Below are 27,811 nucleotides of genomic sequence, written 5' to 3' on the forward strand. Positions count from 1 at the left end.
AGCCGACTTTAGCTATACTGACTAACCGTTACTAACTAACGTCCGTTACTGACGACCGTTACTGACTAACCGTTACTAACGTCAGTTACTAACGACCGTTTGCTGTGGAGTTTAGTTGAATTTGTGGCTCCGCTAAATACCTTGTGAAGTGGTTGAACGGATCATCGGTCACAACCGTGAACACCTGAACCAACCCTCTGATCTGAACCAACCCTCTGATCTGAACCAACCCTCCGGGACTGGACCGACACTGGCTAGCTAACATTAGCTAACATCAGCTAACATCAGCTAACATTAGCTAACATTAGCTTACATGCTAAACGTTTTGGCGGTGTGAATAAGGTGAGCGTCACTGCGGCTGTGTGCGGCTGTGCGAGGTGAATTCGGTAAACCGGTGCTACCACCATCGTCGTGTGTTTAAGAAGACCCGGCAGGATCTCCTCCAGTAACCCGGGTGAGTTATTTTGTGCCAGCTGATCTCCTCACTGCTCGGTACCGCTCTGTGTGAATCAGTCACCATGCTAATGTGCTTACAGTTAGCTTAGCTTAGCTTAGCACCTGTCATGTCATCTACCGATCAGCGGGGCTTAAGTGTGTTACCGGCAGCTGCTAACGTGGTGAACGTGAACTATTCTCCATGTGAATGTGCCGTTAGCTAGCTAGCTATCATGAAACTAAACCCAGAACCTTTTTGGGACAAAGTTGAGTTCAGCAAACTGTGGAGTTTTGTGTTTATTGTTCTGGAAAAACTTTAAACTGTGTTTGATTATAAAACTGAATTAAACCGAACAGCTCAAACCTAAATTAGTAGTTTCTAGCAAACTAATTGGCCATTCTGTTATGATGAGTTGGTCTCATCTATTCACCCTTAATGCATAATGTTCACTCTGTCTGGTATCCAGAGACACACCACACCATTTCACCCTCAATGCATGTTCCCTCTGTCTGCTATCCAGAGACACACCACACCATATCACCCTTAATGCATGTTCCCTCTGTCTGGTATCCAGAGACACACCACACCATATCACCCTTAATGCATGTTCCCTCTGTCTGCTATCCAGAGACACACCACACCATATCACCCTTAATGCATGTTACCTCTGTCTGGTATCCAGAGGCACACCACACCATATCACCCTTAATACATGTTCACTCTGTCTGCTATCCAGAGACACACCAAACCATATCACCCTTAATACATGTTACCTATGTCTGGTATCCAGAGGCACACCACACCATATCACCCTTAATGCATGTTACCTCTGTCTGGTATCAAGAGACACACCACACCATATCACCATTAAAACATAATGTTCCCTCTGTCTGATATCCAGAGACACACCACACCATATCACCCTTAATGCATAATGTTACCTCTGTCTGGTATCCAGAAACACATAACTCCATATACCAGCTCCTCTATGTATTCACTGGGCTGGTTGTCTATGTAAGTAGAGCTGAAGCTAACAACTATGCTTTTACTTTTCTTTCTTGCCTTTTTACCTTGGTGATGTGTCATGATGGTACCTCACATCTTGAAAATGTTTTACATAAAAAATGCTTTTACTACAATATTATTATTTTTTTTTTAAATAAGTGGACATGCAATAAGAATAAATGGGAAATGTGACTTCTGTTGTGAAGAAATGAAGGATTCACTTTAAGACTGTCTAACTAATGGCGTGAAATATTCCAAAGCTCCATAACGTTATCAGTGTTTTTCCTGGCTCAAAATGAGTTGGAGTTGGTGCCATCATCCTGACCTTGGGGTGTCCTCCCCTGGAAGAAAATGTTGTACTTTTTAAAGTTAAATGCATCAATCTGGTGCACTTTGAAAGCAAAATTAAGAGACTAGATCTTGTGCTCTTGTAAACAATTTTGTGCTCTAGCAGTGGTGGACTGTAGGCTACTCAAGTACTGTACTTAAGTATAGTTTTGAGGTACTTGTACTTTACTTGAGTATTTCTATTTTACTTAACTTTATAGCCCACTTTTACTCCACTACATCTCAGAGGGAAATGTTGTACTTTTTACTTCAATTAATTATTTAGTTGACAATATTCAATACTAGCTATGTGCAGATTCAGATACTTAACACTAAATAACAATCAACTAATAAACTGTGTTTTATTAAGTAGTATATCATTATTATGCATTGTGGTTAAAATGAGCACCTTTACCAGCTGCAACATTGAAGTGATGAACACATTAATGCATCAATAATTATATTACAATGATATACCATAATATATAATATTGTGAAATGGGCCATTCTGCATAATGAGTAGGCTACTTTTACTTTTGGTATATTTTGATGCTAATACTTTTGTACTTGAGTAACATTTTGAATGTAGGACATTTACCTGTAGCATAGTATTTTTACACTGTGGTATTTACTTAAGTAAAAGATCTGAGTGTATCTTCCATCACTGTGTTCTAGTAAACACTTTAATCATAAACACTTTGGTTGTCACACCCACAAAGCATCATGGTAAACGAGACGGGTCTGTGTTTCAAGACGTCTGGGTTGCACATCGCCACAGACCGCTGACACACTGAGGACAGTCCTCCCCGGTTGACAGTCGCACCCGGAGCAGCGGACCAGCCCTTCCCGCAGGGAGTGACGGCACAGCGAGCCCTTACTCAGCGGAGCCACAAGCCGCGAGCCGCTTCCACCACCCATCACCATAACTTGGATTTATATAGCGCCTTTCAAGAAACCCAAGGACGGTTAACATAGACATAGATTTGTCGAAAAAATCGTATGAGTGTTAGTTGACTAAGAATTTCTTTGGTCAAGGATAGCCCTATTCATTTGCGTCAGCTAAATCTGCTGTCTCCTGCTGATTTGCATACGTTTTGATGGTCAAGGCACGATTACAGGTTAATTTAAAAATGTAAGACAGAAATGCCTTGCATCTGGTTTCTCTCCGCTTTGTGATGGATCAATGTAGCCGGGCGTTAGCTATATTGATCCATCACAAAATGGAAAGAAAACAGACAGAAGGTATTTTTGTCAGTTAGGTTTTTTTAAATTGGAACCTGTAATTGTGCGTTTGCCTCTGCACTTTTCTCTGCTGTATCGTTAGTCTCTGCCTCCGCCACTTTTAAAATGCTTTCCCCAGCGATGATGAGGCAGCGTCATTTCCTGTAATTAACCACGTGAGCTACACACAGAGACGCCACAGCCCGTGCCGGCACGGCCACACTCACACATACATGAATGCAGGCGAGTAACCATCACATGCTGAGGCGATATTTGCCGTAGAGTTCTCTATGTGAATCAGAAGATGTGAATTAGCTTTGCAACTGGAAGCAAATGTTTTTTCGCCCCTTCGCTCACATAGAACGGAAGTGAACGAGAGCTGAATGTTAATGTCGCACATGTGTGACCGTGCCAGACCCAACTAATTGATGATGAAATTTGATGGCAACTATTTTTATAACCGATTTAAATTCATTAGTTGTTGCAGACCTAATTGTAAGTAACTCTTATTCCTCCAACTCTTTATTTTGAAAATCAAAGTGAAAAAATATAAAAAAATAGCTGATTTTCTAATGCTTTTTTCTCTAAAACTTCATATGGGCCTTAGAGACCTAAGGCCCATATGAAGCCAAAATTCCTTTTTTTCGTGGTACGCAGGTAATAGCAGGTTGTGTTGTTTTTAGAGAATAAAGAAGTTTTTTTATGTCAGCCTACTGTCAGAAACAGTTTTGGAATCTTTAAGTGAATGAAAAAAACAAACAATCATTTTGTTATTGTGAATACTATATCCTGAAAAGTTTATAAACTATATTAGTTTAATTTGCAGCTTAAATGTAGGTAGGTAGTGATGTAGGAATGTTTAGCAAAACACCCATGCATTTAAGATTTAACAGATTATTTACTTTTATTTACCTTTTAAGGTAAAGACATTGTTTTTCATGTACTGGTCAATTTTGAGATTTGGGGCTATTTTGCTTCCGTAACATGTCTTCTTTCAGACTGGTGGAAAGAAAACATCCAAAATACACATTTAAGTGTCTATTTTACTAAACCTAGTCTATTTGCTCTGTAGATTTCTCCTAAATTCACCAAAAGTTATCTTAGATAATGCCTCATTTGCTTATTTAAAATATCAGAAAACTTAAATATACCAAAAAATAATTGTCTTAATGTAAGTGATCAACCGGGGAAGCAGTTTGTTCATAATCATTCACAGCCTGATTTATACAACATTTAATTCCTAAAATCGTGGCGGAAATGGATTTTTTTTTTTTTATGGCTGTTGACAGTATTTTCTGAGTTATGGAGTGATAAAAAGAGATCCAAAATTCCCTCTGTAAAAACCTTTGACTCTAATATGTCAGCAAAATGAAACAAGAATTTTGAACCTGGCTTTTCCCAGTGTTCAGATTTCTGTCCTGGAAATGTATGCAAATTAGCACATATTTAATAAGATAATGCCTCATGCGAATATTTAAACAAAACATTTCAGAAAACTTGTAAAACAAAAAATAATTTCCTAAATGTAAGTAATCAATTGGGAAAGTTTCATGGTGATACCTATTAGTTAAAACGTTTTCCCTATTAACCTGGAGTGTCTCCCCGTAAGAAAATATCCTATTCCAATCATTTTATTTAATCACTCAATAATGAGAAATTCTTAATACTTTCTTTTCCTATTAATTTACCTAGATAGCATATTTTAAAGACAAAGTAGTTATTCTAAATTATTGATTGCATAATACATGCATGGAAAATATAAAGTGATAAGTGCAATTAATCTGTAAATGTGTCAATGTGAGTTCCTGTTTTTTACGTGTTTTCAGATTTCCCACTGCATCTGCTCTCAGCAAGATTTGTGCAAGCTCAGTCATCTCCAGTGAACATCAGAACACAGCAGAGACGCAGTGAGTATTTTGACAATATGGTAGCATTTGCTGCAATGGATTGGCCAGTTACATATATGCACATTCCTGGTAGAATGTTTTGTAATGTAAACAGCTTAATTCTAGTGTTTACTTAGCAGCCTCTGAGATGGAGGATTGTTTTCCTCAGTTGTAAGTAGGGTTGTGCCGATAGACGATGGTCAGACTGATCGCCAATAGCCGATGCCTTTGAATAGTACCAGAGTCCCTAAATTAGCTTTTTAAGGAGTGAGGGTTGTAAACAGTAGATCATTTTTGTAGTTTTACCTGCATTCAAACTATTCTGATGCTTTAAGCACATAAGCCATTGAATCATAAACCACATTTAAAACATTTTTTCCAATGTTATATCTTTTTTTTCCCCTCGAGAATTACACTGAAAGATGACACAAAGGAATGTTCTAAACCCTTAAATATGTCTCTTAAAACAAGGCTATTGTGGTTAGAGCTGAACAATTAGTTGATTAATTGATTAGTGGATGGACAGAAAGATTGTTATACCAAAAATATCAAACCTTTGCTTTTTACACCTTCACAATTATGAGGATTGCTGCTTTTTTGTATGTGATGGTAAACTAAATATCCTTAGGTTTTGGAGTGTTCGTTGGATATAACAAACAATTTGATGTCATCATTTTAGGCTTATTACATTTAAAATTTTATTGATCAAATGAGTTATTGAGGAGATAATCTGCAAATTAATTGGTAATGAAAATTGTTAATTGCAGCCCTAATTGTGATCTGTCTTCTAAAATGCAGGGGAACAAGAATTCTAGGGGTGGCAATGTTGTATTTAATGTGTGTTTTTTTTTGTGTGTGCATATTTTTTCAGATAACATCCAGTGCTCACGCGGCTGTGTTGATGAGAGGTGACGAATCATGGGTAGCTGGAATTCATGAAACTGCCAAAATGTCTTCAATCCTAGGACTCCCTACACGAGGGTCAGATGTAACAATTCTCATTACCAGGGTCCACTTGCATCCCCTTTGTGTGCTTGTGGAGTTCTGGGGGAAATTTAGCCAGGAGAGGACGGCAGATTATGAGTGCCTTGCCAAAGACATTCAATCTCCTGGAAACACATTTCAAGAGTTTGAAGGAAATCCTGGTGACCAGTGTTTGGCTCAGATAGATGGATCTTGGTACAGGTCCCGCATAGTCTCAAGAAATGGCCCGAAATACAGTGTGTTTCTCTTTGACAAAGGGAGGACATGTAGCACCACCACAAGTAAGTTGGCATGGGGTAAGAAGAAGAACTTCGACCTGCCACCCGAAGTGGAATTTTGCCTGCTGGCTAATGTGTTACCACTCTCGCCTGAGAACAGATGGTCTCCAGTGGCTCTCGAATTTCTGAAATCTCTCTCTGGGAAGACTGTGAAGGGACAGGTGCAAGATGTACTGGTGGCGCACAGAACATTTCTCCTCCACATCCCTTGCATATCCAAGCAAATGTATGAGATGGGAATTGCCAAGAGGCTGTCTCCAGATCTGTTTCAGGACTTTGTCCTTATGTCACTGCAGTCCCAGAGTGGAGCTGAAGTGTCTCCAGAGACTCAGATCTCCATGGCAGCAGGTGATCGACTGCACAAGAAAGAGCTCTACATGTACCCAGAGCTGCCAGCAGGAACTGTGGAGACCGTCATAGTCACAGAGGTGACAAATCCGCAGCGGATCTTTTGCCAGCTGAAGGTCTTCTCACAAGAGTTGAAGAACCTCTCAGGGCAAATCACACAGCGCTGTGAGGGCAGAATGACCAACTGCATTGTAGGTCCAGAAATGATTGGGTTTCCGTGCGCTGCAAGAGGAAGTGATGGCAGGTGGTACCGCTCTGTTCTACAACAGGTATGTCCATCCAACAAAGTGGTGGAAGTTTTGAATGTTGACTTTGGAACAAAACAGTTTGTTCAAGTCCAGAATGTAAGACCACTGGCTTCAGAGTTCTTCAGGATGCCCGTTGTGACTTACATCTGTTCCCTCCATGGAATCATTGACAAAGGGGTTGGATGGACAACCAGCCAGATCGACTATCTCAGGTCCCTTCTTCTGCACAAGATAGTGATTGCCAAATTTGAGTACCAAAGCATCTCTGAGGGCGTTCACTATGTCACGCTCTATGGAGCTGAAAGTGCAAACATTAACAACCTGTTTGGTTCCAAGGAGAGCGAGGGGGAAAAAACACTTGGAGATTATGCGATCCGCACTACTGCATACAGCCGCAAGCCTCCAGCTCAGCAAGAAAGCAATCAAAGAAAGATGATAACTCCTGGGAATGGTGTAGAGGAAAAAGAAGGGAAAGGAATAGTAGCGAAGTTGCCAGCTGGAGACCTCCCTCTCAACTCCTCACATGTGGCAGTTGTCCAGCACGTACTTGACCCATCAGAGTTTTGGATCCAAACACAGAACTATGCAAATGAGTTAGATGAACTGATGGATAGTATCTACCATCTGTACAAAGAGTCAGTGAATAAACATGTGGTGAGAAATCCAACTGTTGGGCTCTACTGTGCTGCTAAGGCAGAAGATGGCGAGTTCTATCGAGCAACTGTGGCTGAAGTTGCTGAAACACAAATCAAGGTGTTCTTTGTTGATTATGGAAACACCGAAGTGGTTGACAGGAGTAACATCAGGACCCTTCCTGATGAGTTGAAAAAGCTGCCATGTCTTTCACTGAAATGCACCCTGGCAGGTGTCAGGCCAAAAGATGGGAGATGGAGTCGAAGTGCCTGTGACTTTTTCATCAAAGCAGTCACAGATAAAGTACTGACTGTACACGTGACGGCAAAATATGACGAGGGCTATGTTGTCCAACTAACAGATCCTAAAGCACAGGGAGAAAGAGATCTTGGTACGCTGATGTGTAGTTCTGGCCTTGCTGAAAGGGCTGAGACACAGAGACAACCCAAAGCCAAAATGACCGCGCGACCTGCCATTCTGCCACAATTTCCTGATGCCAGGCTCTCAGGTGTACACGTGGACAAAGGAATGCCTTTCGAGACAACCCTAAAGACAATTGGCCCTGCCGGCAATGAAAAAAGAATTCTTACATTCAAGGAGCACATGTTTCCCACTGGAAGTGTCCTTGATGTCAGTGTGTCCTACATCGAAAGTCCAAATGACTTCTGGTGCCAACTAGTACAAAATGCAGGGCACTTGAAATTGCTCATGCATGACATGCAGGCTCATTACGCAGGCAGTGAGTTTCAGCCCAATGTGGAAACAGCTTGCGTTGCTCGCCACCCTGATAATGGAATGTGGTACAGGGCCATTGTAATCCACAAACATGAAACACCTGATGTGGATGTGCTGTTTGTTGACTATGGCCAAACGGAGACCGTCTCCCTTTACGACCTGAGGAGGATCAGCTCACAGTTCCTTGCTCTGCAAGGCCAAGCTTTTCGATGCAGTCTGTTAAACCCTGTTGACCCTACGTCTGCCTTAAATGAGTGGAATGAAGAAGCAGTAGCAAGGTTCCACAGCTTTGTGGAAACTGCGGCATCCAACTTCGTGATTTTGAAGTGCACCATATATGCAGTCATGTACAGTGAGCAGAAGATTCTTTTCAACGTTGTGGATCTAGAAACTCCCTTCGAGAGTGTCTGCACCAGTATGGTCAATCTAGTCAAGGGTGCACCTCCAAAGAATGCTGCTGGGCCACCTTTCCGTCTCGACACATACTACTACTCAACGCACAATGTCAAAACTGGAACAGAGGAACAGGTCACAGTGACATGTGTGAACAATGTCAGTCAGTTCTACTGCCACCTCAAGAGGAACGCTGACGTGATAAACGATCTCAAGACCAAAGTAAGCAATCTTTGTCATCAGCTTGAGACTGTCAAGCTCCCAACAGTTTTTGGAACTTTGTGCTTCGCGAAGTACACTGATGGGCAGTGGTATAGGGGACAGATCAAGGCCACAAAGCCAGCAATTCTGGTTCACTTTGTGGATTATGGTGACACTATTGAAGTGGAGGAATCCGACTTGTTTCCAGTTCCCAGAGAGGCTAATGACATCATGTCTGTGCCTGTGCAAGCAGTTGTGTGTAGTCTCTCTGATGTACCTGTCGATGTTCCCAGTGAGGTGAACCGCTGGTTTGAGACAAGTGCAACGGAATGTAAATTTCGAGCACTAGTAGTGGCCCGAGAACCTGATGGGAAACTGCTGGTTGAGCTGTATCATGGAAACACTCAGATTAATTCAAAGATCAAGAAGATGTTTCAGATCGAGATGCACACAGAAGAGAATGTTGTCCACCAGGGTCGGAGAGCACTTGAGGCTTCAGCAAATCATGCCAAAAAGACACTAAAAGTTGTCCCAAAACAAGCTGCAGAAATGGGAAATCACACGCAAACAATCCACACAGATGTCTCTGCCACAAAACCAGCACGTCAAATGAGGAATGGCGGCATGAATCTGCAGCCTGCACCAAAGCCTTTGCGCAATGTTTGTGAAAATGGTCAGAAGGTCAGAGCTGCTCCGTTAGAGCTCTACATACCTCCACACCAAAGGCAGTCATGTACAGGGACACCAAGTAATACAGGAAATGGTTCTGAGCCGACAGGTGCCTATTTCAAATCAAGAAAAAGTCTTCCCACAGAAATTGAACAGCTCAAGTCCAAATCACCTGACACAGAATCTGCGAAGGAAAGCAATGCTGAAAAATTCCCTAAACTTGCAGACCTGCCGTCAAATTCTATCACATCAGACATGGAAGAAGATGTTTACCTCTCGCACTGCAACAGCCCATTGAGTTTCTATGTGCAACTTGTCAGAGAGGAGGATGGAATATTCTCCCTTGTGGAAAAACTTAATGATCCCAAATCCACCCCCCAAACCAACGACGTCAAAGACGTGCATCCAGGTGACCTTGTTCAAGCGGAGTTTGCAGATGATTCCTCATGGTATCGAGCAGTTGTAAGAGAGATCCACGGCAAAACGATGGCTCTTGTTGAGTTTGTTGATTTTGGAAATACAGCAATGATGCCAATTTCCGAGATGGGCAGACTCCAGAAGTCTTTCTTGCAGCTTCCCATGTACAGCATACACTGCATTCTGAGCGAAGCTGCAGGTATTGGAAAAGAGGAAGTGCTTGATCCGGAAGTAGTGTCAGCTTTCAAAGAGGACATTGGTGGTGTTGGAGAAAAGGTGCTCATGTGCCACTTTATCAGGCAGTTGGGATCTGCATGGGAAGTCCATCTTGAAGACCGTGGTGTAAATATCACGTGTAAAGTACCTACTAGATGCTCAACTGAGAAACTTGAACAAGCCAAGGAACAACCTACCCAGAACTCTGACATCAGGAACATGCCAGAGAACTCAGAGAGATCGCTACTGAACTCCTGCTCTCTATGTTACCACCAACAAGAGTTTTTAGAGGGACACAAGTTAGAGGTCTACATCACAGCTGTAAATAATGCTCAGACCTTTTGGAGTCAGCCTGCAGACTCAGAAGAGCTTGATAAGATAACATCAAGTGTCTCAGAAGTGGGGGATGCAGCCGATCGCAAACCTATTGACCCAGGCTCTCTCTCCCCTGGAAGGCCATGTATTGCTCTCTTTTCAGACGATGATTTTTGGTACCGCGCAGAGGTCATTGACAAAGATGGAGATGAGCTGTCTGTTCTCTTTGTGGACTATGGAAACAAGTCCCAAGTCAATGTTACAGATGTGAGGGAAATGCCCCCTGACCTGATTGATACTCCTCCACAGGCATTTTTGTGCGAGCTTGAAGGCTTTGATGCTTCATGTGGATACTGGGACAGTGGTGCAGTAGATGAACTGTCAGCGCTTACAACAGACAAAGCGTTACAACTGACTGTCACCAAAGTAACAAGAGAAGAAGGAAAAGTCAAATGCTTTGTGCGGATGGAATGTGAGGGCCAGGTGATAAATGAGGCACTGAAAACCTGGTGGAAGAGCTCCATTGAGGAAAATGAACCTGCAGAGACACCACTGCAATGTGACTCAATTGGGAAAGAGACTGCACTACCCGAGGATCAACTAGAGTATCCCGAAGGCCAAGATATGGATACTGCTGATGCCTGTATTCACCCTAAGAGAGACCACAGTGAAAAGCATAGCACTGGCAAGCTTGTTGACCCCCACGCAGATATTTTGCCATGTGATAGTGGCATTGATGAAACCATGTTATCTCCACTTGATAACAAAGGTGACCAAGGTATATTGGACTTGAGCTATGACAAGAGTGCGGTAGAAACCCACAAAAGCACTGAAGAAGAGGAGTTTTCAGTGATGGACATTATTGGGCCGCATGACTTAAATTCTCCATTGGATGAGAACCCTAGGGAGGCCATGGTGGAGTCAGAGATCGCAACGACTGACTTGGAGTCTCTGCCAGGAGAGGTTCATACCGACAGCATGGAAAGCAGCTTTGACATCATTCATTTTACTGGTAAGCAACATATTAATCTCTTTCATCTTTGTTTCTGATTTAGTAACAACATAGTGCATTTCCTGCCCATCAAATAAGCAGCTAAAAGTAAATTAATATAAGGAAATTGTGTTTAATATGGAAAGTAACTATGTGACAAGTAAACAGTTTCAAAGCATTTTGATTTGCTTGTAAAGTTGGGTCAGCTCACAACTAATGGTCACCTGTTGTCAAGCTGTGGTCAGTGATTCTGTGAAGTTAATAAAATGACATTTGTTTTTGTTTTTTTCTTTGTATTTCCAGGTCCAACTGAGGCAAAAGATGACAGCAAGGTTACCATTGCAAGGCATAATTCTCTTACCAGTATGACAACAGTGAAAATGGTAAATTGTGTGACAGGGACTTTTGCAAATAGAACTTGTGAAAGTGTATATACCGACTTGAGTACATATGGGTAAATAGACTTGATGAAATCTAATTGGGTGCTGTGTTTTTCTAAAGGTTTCCCGTGAAGCTTTTCGTCCCAGGGAGGAGCATAACATTTCTGAAGACTTCAAGCAGGTACATGAAGCTGTCTGTATCGCTACACACTGTACATAAAAGGACATAAAATATTTTTTTTCCTCTTCCCTTGGTTTTATTTGTGTTTTCTCATCTTGTAGATAAAGACTGAATTGACGCTGCCCTCTTGTGTTCTTCCTGCGTTTGGTGAGGGATTCCTTATTCCTTAATCGTGATTAATCACAAATTAATTGCACATTTTGTATCTGTTTAAAATGTACCTTCAAGGGAGAGTTGTCAAGTATTTAATACTCTTATCAACATGGGAGTGGTGAATATGCTGCTTTATGCAAATGTATGTATATATTTATTATTGTAAATCAATTAACAACACAAAACAATGACAGATATTGTCCAGAAACCCTCACAGGTACTGCATTTAGCATAAAACAATATGCTCCAATCATAACATGGCAAACTGCAGCCCAACAGGCAACAACAGCTGTCAGTGTGTCAGTGTGCTGACTTGACTATGACTTGCCCCAAACTGCATGTGATTATCATAAAGTGGGCATGTCTGTAAAGGGGAGACTCGTGGGTACCCATAGAACCCATTTTCATTCACATATCTTGAGGTCAGAGGTCAAAGGACCCCTTTGAAAATGGCCATGCCAGTTTTTCCTCGCCAAAGTTTAGCGTAAATTTGAAGCGTTATTTAACCTCCCCCTCAACAATCTTCACTCTAGCTTTAAAACTGAGACCGCTACAATTGTAAAATCGCAAGTTGCGTTATAGTTGCTTTGTTAACTTTGACAGTCCTAGTAAAAAGGTATTGCAGGTGGAAATAAATTTGGATAACTAAAATAAATGTAATGTGTAATACAGTGTGTTCTGAAAGTACTGTATTTTGTGATTGTGATCATCTTCATAGATACTCGTACAGAGCAGGAAATTGCCACTGAGGATGGTGTCCCAAAGGAGGTGCCATGTGTTACCACACATTATGAGGTAATGTTATGGAAAAACAGCATTTTGGATGGTGTTTTTTCCCTGTACTTTTTGTTCTTCTTGTGCAGAGTAAATAATCATAGTCCGTGCAGATGACTAATTTGAGTACCTGTGTATGACAGTTTTACCAGACATCATTGATATAGCGTGCAGGTCAGTGATCGATAATCTGTTCTGTTTCAGAATGACTTGAAGACTGGACAGGAGACCATGGCTCATCACAAGGATGCATATTCAGGTTTGATGACATCATCTCAGAATATTTGCCAAATTGAATTGTTGGTTTAAACACCTTTTAGGCTCTCCAATTCATTTTGATTTGGCATCTCTGTGGACATACTTTATGTGCTATACAAATGGAGAAAGTCAAACATGAGCCCTATTTGGAACAAATAGTTAGGACTGTAGTGCAAAACACAGTGGTAGGAGGGGTCATTTTTAGTCTAATGAAACCATGCAAATCATTTAATTTAAGTTGTGCTAGTGAAGAGGCTTCTTGGTGTATCTGCCATTTCTTCTTAAGCATGGGGACACTCAGAAAACTTTAGGCAACACATTTGTTGTGTATCTAAATATCTGTCTTTGTATCTGCAGCCCTGCTAGCTGATTCTGACACAGCAGCCAGTGAGCCACAGACCTGCACAGCTCCCTCTCAAGATTTGGTAAAGGATTTGATCCATACAACTCTGAAATCAAATTGCAAAAGTTGTCACGTCTGACGTGAATTTTGTCTTTATTGTTGCTCAGGGTGACCGGGTTGAAGAGGCGACCTGTTCTGTTGAGGAGGAGGCAGCGACCTGTTCTGCTGAGGAGGTAGCAGACTGTTTTGTTGAGGAGGCGGCGGCGACTTGTTCTGTTGAAGAAGAGGTGACCTGTTTGGTTGAGGACGAGGCGGCGACCCGTTCCGTTGAGGAAGAGGCGACCTGTTCTTTTGAAGAGGAGGCGACCTATTCTTTTGAAGAGGAGGCGACCTATTCTTTTGAAGAGGACAAGACCTGTTCGTTTGAAGAGAAGGCAACCGGTTCTTTTGAAGAGGAGGCGACCTGTTCTTTTGAAGAGGTCAAGACCTGTTCGTTTGAAGAGGACAAGACTTTTTCGTTTAAAGAGGACAAGACCTGTTCGTTTGAAGAGGACAAGACCTGTTCGTTTGAAGAGGAGGCAACCGGTTCTTTTGAAGAGGAGGCGACCTGTTCTTTTGAAGAGAACAAGACCTGTTCGTTTGAAGAGGAGGCGACCGGTTCTTTTGAAGAGGAGGCGGCAGGTTGTGTCGAAGAGGAGGCAACCGGTCCTGTCGAGGAGGAGGCGACCGGTTCTATCAAGGAGAAGACGACCGGTTCTGTCGAGGAGGAGGCAAACTGTTTTGTTGTCGAGGAGGAGGCGACCTGTTCTGTCATCGAGGAGGAGGCGACCGGTTCTGTCGAGGAGGAGGCAAACTGTTTTGTTGTCGAGGAGGAGGCGACCTGTTCTGTCATCGAGGAGGAGGCGACCGGTTCTGTCGAGGAGGGGGCGACCTGTTCTGTCCACGAGGAGGAAGCGACCGGTTCTGTCGTCGAAGAGGAGGCGACCTGTTTTGTCGTCGAGGAGGAGATGACTTGTTCTTTTGAAGAGACCTGCTTGACAGATGTCTGCATAGGTATCAGACTTCATTGGCTACTTAATGAACAGGAACACAATGTGCCCGACATGCAGTGTGATCACCATGATAGTTATCAATCTTCTCACAGAACTGCTTTATAGTAGTGGACAGTGGTTGCAGCATTATTTCTTAGTGTGTACTGTCTTATCAATGATTTGTCTTATTTTTCTTTTGCCCTGCAGATCCAAATGAGCCACGTGATGACGGTGAAGTCACCAGTGCAAGAGATGATTGTCTCAGCAGTATGACAGCAGAGGAAATGGTAATTTGCATCAACTACCTGTTGGCATGCAGTATCAGAACTAGTGTTGTCACAATACTGGAATTTCTAACTTCACCACACTACCTTGAAAAAAACTGATATTCAATACCATTTTTGATACCACGGTGAAAAATGTAAACAACATTGAAGGTATTAAATCTTTATTAAAATATATATAAAACTAGGCCAAGGTAAATGTATCGTTCTGGTGCACTTTGAGACCGTAATTAAGAGGCTAGATCTATGAAGAACTTTTTGTAAACAATTTAGGCTGATCATACACGCATTGGATGTATAGATATGAATGGTGATGACACGGCAAAAAGTTCACTACCACAAAGCATGGTAAACGAGACGGGGTGCTGTAAAGCTCTCGGTTGGCGCCGCAAGCCACCTTCACCCTGGGCCTTTCTAAGCCGACCTAGAGCTGGTCCCACGAGGGGATCCCCCAACTGCTGAGATTGAAGTGTAAAAATATTTTCAGTTTATTATGAAACCCATGATCCTGATCTTCCCATCTCTGGGAAGACATTCATTTCATTTAAGAGAGTTTAAAACTGAGGACAGTTTCAATGTGTTACAATATCATCAGAGCTGACTTTTCCTGTACAATAATGTACAGTGATATTACTTCAGATGTTAAATGGTCATAGGAACATTTTGAGCAGACATCCATTGTGCTTCTCAGCAAACCTAATATGGAATTTTTTTTTTTTTTTATCACATTACGACATTTTTGTTGACGTCACATATTTAATATATGATGTATAATAAATTATTGCTGTAATGAGTCTTTCTTGTTGGACGCTCCAAGTTCCGGTACCGTAACGGCACGAATAAACGAGCATCAAAATCCAAGCGGTGGCTGGCATGACTGGGTTATACACGGTACTGCTGTTGTGCTGTGCTGTGCTGTGCTGCCTTGCCTGTCCGTGCGTTGTCAGTGTCCTCTTAACGCCACAATGTCATCAGTTCTAAATTAGTTTTTCATTGCGTGAGAAAATAGACATGTGAAAAGTTTAATTTGCATGAGTCTCGCGGTCAGTGCACGGGCCTGGCAGCCCCGCACAACAGGTTTCCTGTACCAAGTCACATGCACCGGTGCACGTAGAGCTGACAGTTATGTGCACATCTCAAATTTCATGCACACTACCGTGCATATGCACTTGGCATTTCGAGCCCTGCTGTAATATCGATCAGGAAAAACCAAAAAGTGAAAGGACTAAATTAATTAGTGAATGAAAACTCATGTTAGTTAAAGAAGAGCGAGTGTGACGTGACTCTGTTGAACTGACAGAGGTGGTGCTGTGTTAATGTACGTTATACTGAGTTTATTAAGACAACATGTAAACATGGAGAAAGCTTTGAGTTACATTAACTGGGAAGCAGGTATAAGAAGAATAAAAGCCTCTAATCAGTACAGTCAATTTGCTTGACTGAAATTGTCTGTCTTGTTTTCTTTACATTAAAATGGTGCAATTTCTCACATTTTAGGTCCAAAATGAATCACTGCTTCCTCGTAGGGAGCTTCCGCAACAATTAACTGGTGAGTCACATCTAACACAACATAACATTATACACAATAAGATGGTCAATAATAAATACTGCAGGCTTGGGTTACAAGGTTAATATGTAAGGGATAATGTACAGAGAGGTCATTGTTGTGACATAAACCCCTTCAGGGCGATGCGGCACCCCAATGCAAAGCGGAGGGGTCTTGCATCGCCCTGCCGCATCGTCCTGAAGGGGTTTATGTCACGACAATGACCCGCTAAAACACTTGACTGCCCTTGGGTAAAACATATTCCGTAGTCTGTTTGTGTGTGTTTTAATTGTCCTGTATCTCCTTCAGGAGGGAAGGGGAGTAAACAGTTCATGTCCAGGGTGGGTGGGGTCTTTAGAAATACAGCTGGCTTTCTTGCGGAGCCGGCCAGCGTAAAGGTCACTGAGGGGGGGGGTAATGTGGTCCCAATCACTTTTTCTGCCATCCTCACCACCCGCTGCAGGTCCCTCCTATCCTCTATCCTCTGTGTGTGTGTACGTGCGGGACGGATCGGGTGCATACAGTGTGCATGCTTGTGTGTGTTTCTGTTGTCATGGAGCTTTAATAACAACGGTGCGCTACACAAAACGTTCAGTCATTTTCATCACCGTTCATTCTAATGTAACAGGTATTTTTCTTTCAACTCTCGTCCAAAATTAATTGTCATCCTCAACGATCATATTTTTTTCGGCCGCGGGACAACGGGACAACGGGACAATGGGACAACGGGACAACGGGCCTGCCGAAGTGGCGGGTGGCCTGATGATTCTATCTGCCACTGCCAACAATTCACCTGACAACGGATGCTAATTTCAGACCCTGTAGATAGATATCTGCTGGCTGTGATTGGTTGTTTCTCGTCACATGACGTGCTGTGCATGCTGCAGTGTTCCAAAAGTTGAACTGTGTTCATCTAGGGGCGCAACCCTTGCGTCCTGAAAAATAGGTCCTTGGGAGCGTTTGCGTGTCGGCGTCGCTCCCATGCTTGATTGCGCCTGCCGTGCGTCTACATTAACAGCAATGGATGGCTGCAATAAACGTGCATGTGTATGGCCCCTTACACAGACTACTGGTTACTACCACTAGCTCCAAAGCTACTCATCATCCATGATTGGTCTTCTCGGTCCAGACAAGTCACTGTTTATATCCTGTTGTTTGTTCACATTACATACAGTGTGATATGTACAGGGCGGCTGTGGCTCAGAGGGTACAGTATCCGTTTAATTGATCTTTGTATTGTTCACAAATTTAAAACTAGAATTGCACTCGGAGAGCGCAGACCTCCGCCAACGCATGACTTTAAAAACAGATCACAGATCACAGCTGGCGGTACGGTGAGGTGGTCGGCTTATTATTAACACGGTGTGTTTCCATGTATTGTATCAGCGGATGCCTCTCTCATTCAGCAGCCTTGTTATGTCTTTATAACTTTACACAGGGCGGTTGTGGCTCAGAGGGTAGACAGGTTGTCCACCAATCGAAAGCTCAGTGGTTCGATCCCCGGCTGCTCCGAGTCACATGTCGATGTGTCTTTGAGCAAGACACTTAACCCCAAATTGCTTTCGAAGGCATAGCCATCGGTGTGTGAATGAGTATTTAGATTAGATCCTGATGGGCAAAGTTGGCACCTTAGCAGCCTCTGCCATCAGTGTGTGAATGTGTGTGTGAATGGGTGAATGCTGACATGTAATGTAAAGAGCTTTGAGTGGTCGGAAGACTAGAAAAGCGCTATATAAATGCAAGTCCATTTACCATTTATGTGCATGTAGATATGGAGTGTGATTGTGATTGTCTTCACAGAAGCTCCCTCAGAGAATGAAACAGGAGACCTTTCCCTACAGGATGAGGCCATGCATAACAAGGTAAGGTAAAACCCAATTTCTGTCAAATGAAAATCATTTTTAATGCAGTTTGAAGCAATATTTAGTATCAACATTAATAATGTCTGATTTACTTTGACGATTGTTTTCATTTGAGCTGGTCCGTGTTCGGGAAGCTCTGGAGTCTCTGTGATTGGTGATGTGCTCTTGTTTTAGAATAACTCTGTGACTGAAGACGAGATCTCGGCTCTTCACGAAGATGAACATTTTGGTTTGTTGCTACCATCTTGATTGTTTGTATGTCAGACTGGATAGGTGAAGTGAACACGTCTCTCTTCCTCTTGGATCATTCTGCATTCCTTATAGTATATTTTATTTTGGGTAACAGTTCATTAAAAACATTGCGACACAGGATATTTATGTCACCTGCCTTTGTATTTGCAGCTCTGCCATCTGACCACGAGCCACAAGCCTTCACAGTCCCCTGTCCACATTTGGTAATGGGCATCAATCAACACAATTAACTCAAATGAAACACCAAAACATCACATCACTGACAGGTGGATGCCGTCTTTATTGTCTTTTAGAGCGACCTGGTTGAAGAGGTGACTTGTCTTGTCAGAGAGATCTGTCTGAGAGACGACTGCAGAGGTATCACACTCGATGGCCAAATAAGTCCACACTGATCTTGATTTTCATAAGAACAAGCATGTTTGAGAGTAAATGTAATTCTATTGATTCACTGCAGAAACGGACCATATTCTGCTGGGTTGTAAGTCTGATTGTACAGATTCCTCTTTGTTATTTCAGATCCACCACGAGAAGCTGAAAGGGAGGAGATGGAGCAGCTGGTGCATACACCCCCCTATCCAAACGAGGTAACTGTTTTGCATTCAGGGAAGAAGATGAGGCCTTTTGGTGGCTTAATTCATAGATAATTTTGATACTTCAAGGGAAATTTCGCCACCTTTTATGTGGAAGTCCAATCAGTGCTGATGGTAAATGTAGTCCACTGAAGAAGTAAGTTCACCAGTGCGTGTTATATCGACCGAGAAAGCTGATCTCTCCTGCTGCGGAGCCGTGCTGGCTGTGCCTACATGAACCAGGATGCATTGCGTGTGAGCGGCTAGTTCGTTACGTCTGGTAAATACACAAAATAAACTCACGAAACATCAATAAAGGAAATATTCTTACATTTAAAAAGAAAAATACAACTGTACACCTTCTGAATTCAAGATTCTCTCTTACACCGAACTAATGCCGGGATCAGACTACACGATATTTTTGTCTTTGACGATGGTCACCATGTCAGATCTAACCATCACAGCGCCATAAACTCTTGCAGTGTCTTGGTCGGGTGACTGTATCGTATCGTACTGTGTCGTATTCCACGATCATGTGCGAGTTCAGACGTCATCGGGGAGGCGGTTGAAGAAACTGTCAATGCTTGGGTAATAATAATTTAGCATATTCCCGCAATTAGGACTGGGGATATGCCGGCATAGCTATCATATCATAACATATCTACTCACCTATTTGATGAAGTGCTTCCACTATTTCTCGCCAACATTTGTCTTTTTTGACATGGTTCATGTCATGGTACTCCCTCGACGAAATGTCGAATAGCCAGGGGTACAGTTGCCATAACTCAATTAATTTTTCGTCAGTTTGGTTGTCCCACCTGATGGCAGCAAACTCGGCATCCCACCTCCTTTTCTCCATGTTTGTTTATTACCAAGTGACCTGACTGCGTGCTGGAGAGATCACCTGATTGGTCAACGCAAAGGAACACGTCGTTGGAGATGTCAAACTAGGCGTGTCGAGACGAAACATTCTGACAGGCTAGACTTTTCCTCGGGGTGTCGTGGGGCGTCCCAGACGTGGCGTCGGTTGTCGTGTACTATGACACACTACATGAGATAAGAGGATCGATTTTCGCACACGACACTCATTTATCGTTCCCGATCCCCTACGACGGCCGATATCGTGTAGTTTGATCCCGGCATAAGACAGGCTAAATCATGAAACATTCAAACTGGACAGAAACAAAATAAAACTCACCAAAACTATTAGTCCATTAGTCTTTCCACTGTTCCAACAATAAGCAATTCTAGGTTTGGTCAAAATAAATCATTAATTCATCGAGTAAAATGTGAAAATATGCCGGCTCTACACGTTTTTATTCCTCTCGCTGTATCTCTCACTCCTTTTTGCAGGCAGACCATTAAATTAGCAAAATCCAGTGACAATAATCACCTCAAAATGGTCCTGCTGGTCTTGGATGTGTTTTCCAGTTTATCTGCAGGATCCTGAAGGAGGTCTCCAGCACACCTCTGTCCCAGTGAGAAGGAAAACACACCGCTACCTGTCTCTGGGATCTGACATCCATTACAGCAGAACGATTCCGTTTCTGTTGGCATCGGAGGGCAATCTGAGCAAAGGCTCCACCGGTCGGTGTTAGCTCTCGGCAGCTCAGGTTCCGGAGGGTCCCCGCCAACCGTGTCCTGAATATCAGAGTCAGCCAAAACACTAGAAACTTACACTGTAAAAATCCTCCTCCATAACATCCTCTGCACTGCACTGGGATACCATTTTCACTGTTGGAAACGTAACACAGGCAAAGAGAAGGTTTTTGAGCAGCATTGCGCCCCATCGCTACCAAAGCTGAAGTAGCACAGTTTTTTGTATTCCAAGTACGTCACTGTCAGGTCACTGTCAGGTCACTGTCAGGTCACTGGGGTACGGAAGAACAACAGATTTTGCAGCTGGAGAACTGCAGTTTTCTCGGCCAATATAGCACACAGGAATTCATTGCTTCAATGGACTACATTTACCATCAACACTGATTGGACATCCACATAAAAAGTGGCGACTTTCTCTTTTAAGGTGTTGAACCTTGGTCTTATGGACAGAGTGTGTCTGGAGGTGAAACGTGTATTAATCATAGGTATTCTGTAGCTGTAGACTCCCTGACATTACATACTGTTGATTAGGCGCTAAGGATGTACTAGAAATGAGGCCTATATTGGGTATTTGTTTGCAGTGCACGTTGCACATTATAGGCTGTGTAAAAATCTCAAGTGCCCTGCCTAACAGAAACATTGTGTGCTTCCATGGCCAGCAGTGCAGTAGATGTCAAACAAATATCAACCAGCAAAAGGTTTCAACTCACTCCAGTGAGGCATGACCTACACAGTACACCTCACTGCACCGCCTGGGGTGTTTCAGTATAATGAATGAATACTCAATCCAAAATGTTTGACATAGTCAAGAATGAAAAGTTGGAATGCTGAAATCACCATCACTGCTGGTCATGCAGGTTATTCGTGTTTTAAGAGTATTCTGGGAATGTGTTGCACAGGTAAACACAATATCCTGGTTTCAGAAACCTGGATAAAACCTTATCCTGGCTTTGAGAGGTCCAGGGGCCTATATTACGAAACTGGATTTGCGGTTAGCGAGGTAACTTCTGCTCCGGAGCAGGTTATGTTCCATATGAGAGATCAACTCGTGTAAAAGCACCTCCTACTGACCAATCAGAGCTCGGTGCACGTATCATATGAAGTTACAGTCATAATCCAGACTAAAAACAACACAGTTTAAACTGACAGATGCAGCTGGCTGTGTGTTGTGGGTGTTTACTGCTTAGTATTATGTTTTTATATTAATTTTTTTTTACTTGCCCTCAAGTCCGTTTCACACCACCGGAGACGCTGACAGAAGGCTGAAATAGTCAAACACGCCACAACTTTGTCAAAGACGACTTTATCTGACTTTTGAGTGTTCCGTTAAATTAGTAAGTCTGTTAATTTACACATTCACACATCGGCAATTTTTTCTTTTGCCGGCTGTTCTTCCTGCATTTGGCAGCTATTCCAGTCTGGATTAAGTGTTTCACTTCTTCGTATTTGTCTAATATAGTTTGTTGTAAAATGTGCCACTCTGCCTGTCTGTCTGTAAGTCCGTAGTCTTGTCCATGTCTGTGATTGGTCACATGCAGCAGACACCTCTACTCCCCGTTCATGTGAACGCGCTCGAAGCCAGACTGGGAAACCCTGGGTTGATTTACTGAGTTGATAACCAGCGTCGTAGGACCGCTTAGCGTGATCTCTGTTGTTAGGGTCAGTGAAGCCAGATAAGGAGAAGATACCCTGGGGATGTTGAACTGGCTTTGTAGTACAGGCCTCCGGATATGCTACCTGGTATACTGCTAGAAACCAGGATACTGTGGCATGTTATCCAGGTATCTGAACATTCTTTGTTGGTACAGAACACAGTTGCTTGAGGTGGTGAGTAAATAGACCCAACTGCTCACAGATGCCATGTAAACATCAGATCCCAATGCACTCCTTTTCTAAGTTCTGAATTTGTTGATGGTTTTTCTAGGATTTCAGCGATGGTGTGCTTGAGAGAGAAATGTCATCTTCTGCTGATGACAGCTTTGGTAAGTGATACTATTAATAATTCTATCAGTTTTGGTGAAAATGAACCTCTCGGGTGAAATTTTAGCATGAAGTACTAGTGGGATACATCAAAGTAGGGCTATACCGAACAGGGCAGGAAGTCCACCGGCGGCTACGATGGCCACGGCCTTCGTGTTCCCTCTGTGTGGCTCTGATGCCCTTCTGAAGAACGTCAGCCCTACGGCCACAGTGGCCCTGATGCCCCGCCCACACTGCCCCAGCTGCTATTAACTGTCTGTAGGCTACAGCACAACAAAGTAGGAAATAACAACAATAAACAACTTACAATATTGGTCATTTGTAAATACCAATACATTATTTTGTGAAATAAACAGCATTTTTAAAAATGTATTTATGTTATTTTATGTAATAAAAATAAAATCATCCTTAGCCCTTAAGTAGGAATGTTAATAATTAACCATTTAACTGTTAACCGACATTAAGCATTTCAACCGGTTAACGCTATCGGTTAAAACGGTTAAAAGAAATATTAATAATTAACTAAAAAGCTGAGAAAAACTCGTCACTTGAAGGAGAAAAGCTGGTCCACCTTAAGAGAGTCTGAACCGGCGTTACAGATACAGGAAGTTGGCTCCCGTCTATAGCTCGCTTGAGCGAAGGAGTTGTAGCCTCGTAGCAATTATTCACCGACAAATAAACCGTACACACACTGTCTGCTACACCTACGTTCACAGCTAGAACGCCACCAACAACACAGTCGGTTGCAAACACGCTGAAGTTACGCCCCGTTAGAGCGTATGTGTGTGGCTACAGCGGGCACGGAGCCACCGGCAACGCTAGCAGCTGCTAACGTAGCACAAACACACACACTGTTTGTAGGACAATCGCTATCGTTAATCCAGACAGACAGAGTGTCGTTACGCCGGGCAGACACACAGCTGACAACCTGCTGAACTAAACTAAATGTACGGTGGAGACTTTTACTGGGAAAGTGGCTGCCTGCTAAATTAACTGGTGTGCCCTTCAGTATGATAATCATTGTCCTTTAACGGTCTTCTGCAATTAAAGGAACAGTGAGACATTTCCCAATTGTACATCTTGCATCAGAGCAGAACACCAAACATATCTCCACTCCAAGTCTCCACAACCTTCCTCGACAGTTAACTAACAGCAACTAGGGCTGGAACTAATGATTATTTTCATTGTTGATTAATCTGTTGGTTATTTTCTCGATCTAATCGATTAGTTATTTGGTTTATAAAATGGTGAAAAATGACGATCAGTGTTTCCCAAAGCCCAAGATGACGTCCTCAAATGTCTCGTTAACAACTCAAAGATATTCAGTTTAGTGCCATAGAGGAGTAAAGAAACCTGAAAATATTCACATTTAAGAAGCTGGAATCAGAGAATTTAGACTTTTTTTGTCAATGTTATGAATGAAGCTTGGAAAGTTCGGTTACAGCCCTACATCAAAGAAAATAATAGATTTAAAGAATGTGAGTCTAAAGCACATCTTTATGCTTTCCATTGAAACCTCAACCCACTCTTCATCAAAATCATCATCAGCTGCTCTCTGGGTATAAAGCACCACTCCCTATTGGTCATTGTAATCTCCATTACTCCAGTACTTTTCCTTTACAGGATGTTGGCTGTTTTCGAAACCTCATACTATACTAGTAGTACAACCTCATACTACACTACTAGCACAACCTCATACTACACTAGTAGTACAACCTCATACTATACTAGTAGTACAACTTCATACTATACTAGTAGTACAACCTCATACTACACTACTAGCACAATCTCATACTATACTAGTAGTACAACCTCATACTACACTAGTAGTACACCCTCATACTATACTAGTAGTACAACCTCATACTATACTAGTAGCACAACCTCATACTATACTAGTAGTACAACCTCATACTATACTAGTAATACAACCTCATACTATACTAGTAGCACAACCTCATACTATACTAGTAGTACAACCTCATACTATACTAGTAGCACAACCTCATACTACACTAGTAGTACAACTTCATACTATACTAGTAGCACAACCTCATACTATACTAGTAGTACAACCTCATACTACACTAGTAGTACAACCTCATACTACACTAGTAGTACAACCTCATACTACACTAGTAGTACAACCTCATACTATACTAGTAGAACAACCTCATACTACACTACTAGTATAACCTCATACTATACTAGTAGTACAACCTCATACTATACTAGTAGTACAACCTCATACTATACTAGTAGTACAACCTCATACTATACTAGTAGTACAACCTCATACTATACTAGTAGCACAACCTCATACTATACTAGTAGTACAACCTCATACTATACTAGTAGAACAACCTCATACTATACTAGTAGCACAACCTCATACTGTACTAGTAGAACAACCTCATACTATACTAGTAGCACAACCTCATACTATACTAGTAGTACGTACTGATTTGGCTAAAATGTAGTATGCAAACAAAAGCAAAAACTACAATATGCCAAAAGTACCCAGATGTACTGATTTGGAATAAATCTCCAGTGTGCATCGGGACCAGTCTACCTCTCCTACTGTATCCCACAATGCCAAGCACTGGAACGGTACAATCTATGGTCACAACAGCAGACAAAAACGGCTCGTTTTTTTTACAGTTTTCGTAGCTATTTCATCACTAAATTCACCGCTGGACATTTTTGAGGGGAGAAATCAGCTGTCTAGATTTTGAATATTGTCAGTTGTAAGATGGTGAATCGAACATTTGCTCCGTTTCAGAGTTTAGAAGCTCCACAAACTGCCGTGACAGCTAGCTATAGCGCCTGCTGGTGTCACTACCTCGCTAGCCGGGCGGTCACGCTCACAGACCGCTATGAGCTGGCTGGAGCTCTCTAGAGACCGGTCGGTAGATGAGAGGCTTTTACTCCCTTGTTGACAGATGGTGTGTTTAAAAACGGGAACCTGTCACTATCTGCTCCACAATCGCCCGCGGGCGTAGCTCGCTAGAGAGCTGGCCAGTCACGCTCACAGACTGGGGCTACAGAGCAGCAGGAAGTGGCGAGGGAAGGAGCAGCCTCTGACAGGGCAGAGAGATCCCTGCTGCTTTTAAACATCACCCTAATATCTGGAGGGAGATCAGTCCACTGTTTAGGTGTTGTAGTTGAAAAAACAGTTTGAGTTAATTTTGTCGAGCAATGTTTAATATTTCCTGTCTCCCCTCGTTGATGATCCTGTTCGTCTCACTTCACAATGAGCTGTTAGAATAAATAGTTTAAGTGGTGGTGGAGCTAAACCCGCAGTACCTTAAACACACACAATAAAAACAAATCAAAGTTGTGTTTTATGATGATATTGTAATAGTGGTTAGGGATGTCACGAGAACCGATACGTCGGTACCAAGTTGATGCCAAAATTCTAAAAAAGTGACGGTACTCTTTTTCTACAGTACCGACGGTACCGTACGATGCCTGTAATGGTCGTTGGTAGGGATGTGACAGTGAGGAACATTTTCCCACCGGTTAATAAACTTGTGACAACACCGGTGTGACCGGTGAAAAGATGACGGTCAACATGTGCAGAGTGCTGACTCTGATCTTTACTGTCGGGTGGCGATGTGTCTGGCCTCTCCGGTAGAGCTTTTGATGCGGCGCTCCGCTGCGGGGGTCTACCTGGCGCCGCTGCTCCGTGCACACCGGCTGTGACAGCTCCATCCACCCCGCAGCGATTACCTCATTAACATTATGGTTCCCTTATAGCATTGGGATTAAACCTGAAATATTGCCAAATAGGTGCGTTTGCTTTTCACTTCGACAACAAATCCTCTGCCTCCTGCTCCTACTACTCTGAGCTGATGGACCAGATGCGTTCACGGTCAGTATGTAGCGTCCGTTGTCTGACTATCGATTGATAACATGCCGCTGATATGCCAAAATGAACAAAATGGGTCAATTATTTGTATTTATTACTTAAAGGCTACATGCCTCTCTTTTTTGTAATGTTGAAATGTTTTTAATAAAAGAGTGCATGTTGAATTACAGATTTATTGTTGTTGTTTTTTTTTGTTTTTTTACCATGGTATGGAATTGGGTATTGAGAATCGTGGAAACTTACTGGTATTGGTATCGACTACTGGTATCGTGACATCCCTAATAGTGGTACAAGTTAGTTTTTTTGTCCAGTGCTTTAAGAGCTGGTTTCTAGGTAAAGCCTGGCTGAGCACACTGCAATATAAATGGCTTTAACAGTTTCATACTACATACTACTGAGGAACGTAGTATGTACTGTATACTGCATACTGTGTTCCTCAGTAGTTTGTAGTAGGCGCTTTGGAATACAGCCGTTGTGTGCGATCTGTGATAATGTGTTGCATGTGAAACCAAATAACTTTATTTCTGTTCCTCCCTTTTGTTTCCAGAGGCCCAGCTGTCGAGGATAACTCATCTCTCTCTGATAATCAACGATAGTTCTGATGATCTTCTGCTTGTTGAGCGGCAGCCAGAGGAGTAACCACCTTCTGTTAACTTCATTTGCCTTTTATCAGATCCATTTATTAGCTCAAAATGCTTTAAGTTACAACTGGTTCAAGTTCAGTTCTTTTCTTTTTCTGTGTTTGTTCTCTTAATCGCTCTCTGACAGTTTTGATTAGTTGGATTGACCTGGCAGCTCATCTTTATCCTTTGGCCCAGTGGTCTCATTTCATTGTTCCTATTGAATACCACCCTCTGGTTAGAAGTGCCTTTGTAGAGTAATAATAGCATCCATGTGCTGGCCCAGTGTTATCTGTTCTGTTACAGATGATCTGTTCTGATAAACTGCCACATACTTCTTTAGAAAGTACTGAATGTTTTGTTGAAAAAGCTCTAAAAAGCTGCTGTGAATGGTTGATGTGAAATGCAGCAGTTTTCAAACCCGTTTTGTGTGATTACATGCGTTGAAGATATATATTTATGTTATGTTATGGCGCAATAAATATCATTACAGATCTATGGAGTTTCCTTCCTTCTTGTCTGCTGCAGCTTTATATAATGTGTGTAAAGTTCCACCTGGCTGGTATGATTTAACACATCATATTCTACTCCTATAAATCAAGCTATGCTGGTATTTACTGAACGTTTGAAACATTTAGTTTGTCTGTTGGCTTCAGTCACAACTTGAATCCAATCATTGTCTGCAGAATTTGAAAATCCACATTATTGTCAATGTTCAGACCATCCCAGGGTCTTATAATAATAATGATGATGTTTCATGTTTGTCCATATGAAATGGAGCTGGAGATAGTGTGAATGGGTGAGG

At 42.3% G+C, this 27,811-nt stretch overlaps 1 protein-coding gene across 7 annotated transcripts; it reads left to right on the forward strand.

Annotated features, from left to right (window-relative positions):
* Nucleotides 1-226: 226 nt before the first annotated feature.
* On the forward strand, nt 227-27,504 carry tdrd6 (tudor domain containing 6). 7 transcript variants are annotated; one of them, XM_037750271.1, is made up of 20 exons: nt 227-454; nt 4,816-4,896; nt 5,747-11,324; nt 11,607-11,686; nt 11,805-11,864; nt 11,966-12,011; nt 12,736-12,812; nt 12,996-13,050; nt 13,407-13,474; nt 13,560-14,240; nt 14,295-14,445; nt 14,631-14,710; nt 16,205-16,256; nt 18,054-18,115; nt 18,290-18,344; nt 18,518-18,570; nt 18,661-18,724; nt 18,884-18,951; nt 22,460-22,517; nt 26,934-27,504. In XM_037750271.1, the coding sequence occupies exons 3-20, from the start codon at nt 5,777-5,779 to the stop codon at nt 27,023-27,025; spliced, it is 7,350 nt and encodes a 2,449-aa protein (XP_037606199.1). In that variant the 5' UTR covers nt 227-454; nt 4,816-4,896; nt 5,747-5,776; the 3' UTR covers nt 27,026-27,504. The 7 variants fall into 7 exon arrangements, with proteins under 7 accessions (XP_037606199.1, XP_037606198.1, XP_037606200.1 ...); XM_037750270.1 differs by having other exon boundaries at nt 13,560-14,216; nt 14,268-14,445; XM_037750272.1 differs by having other exon boundaries at nt 13,560-14,162.
* The last annotated feature ends 307 nt before the right edge of the window (nt 27,505-27,811 follow it).

This window comes from Sebastes umbrosus, chromosome 18, assembly GCF_015220745.1.
Source record: "Sebastes umbrosus isolate fSebUmb1 chromosome 18, fSebUmb1.pri, whole genome shotgun sequence".
Taxonomy (NCBI): domain Eukaryota; kingdom Metazoa; phylum Chordata; class Actinopteri; order Perciformes; family Sebastidae; genus Sebastes; species Sebastes umbrosus.

Bases quoted from the DNA above. Each gene is read 5' to 3' on its own strand.
- tdrd6 (XM_037750266.1), top strand. From the start codon at position 5,777: ATGAGAGGTGACGAATCATGGGTAGCTGGAATTCATGAAACTGCCAAA. The intron at 11,865-11,965 runs GTACATGAAGCT...CTCATCTTGTAG, and splicing joins TTTCTGAAGACTTCAAGCAG to ATAAAGACTGAATTGACGCT. The intron at 13,051-13,406 runs GTTTGATGACAT...TTGTATCTGCAG, and splicing joins TCACAAGGATGCATATTCAG to CCCTGCTAGCTGATTCTGAC.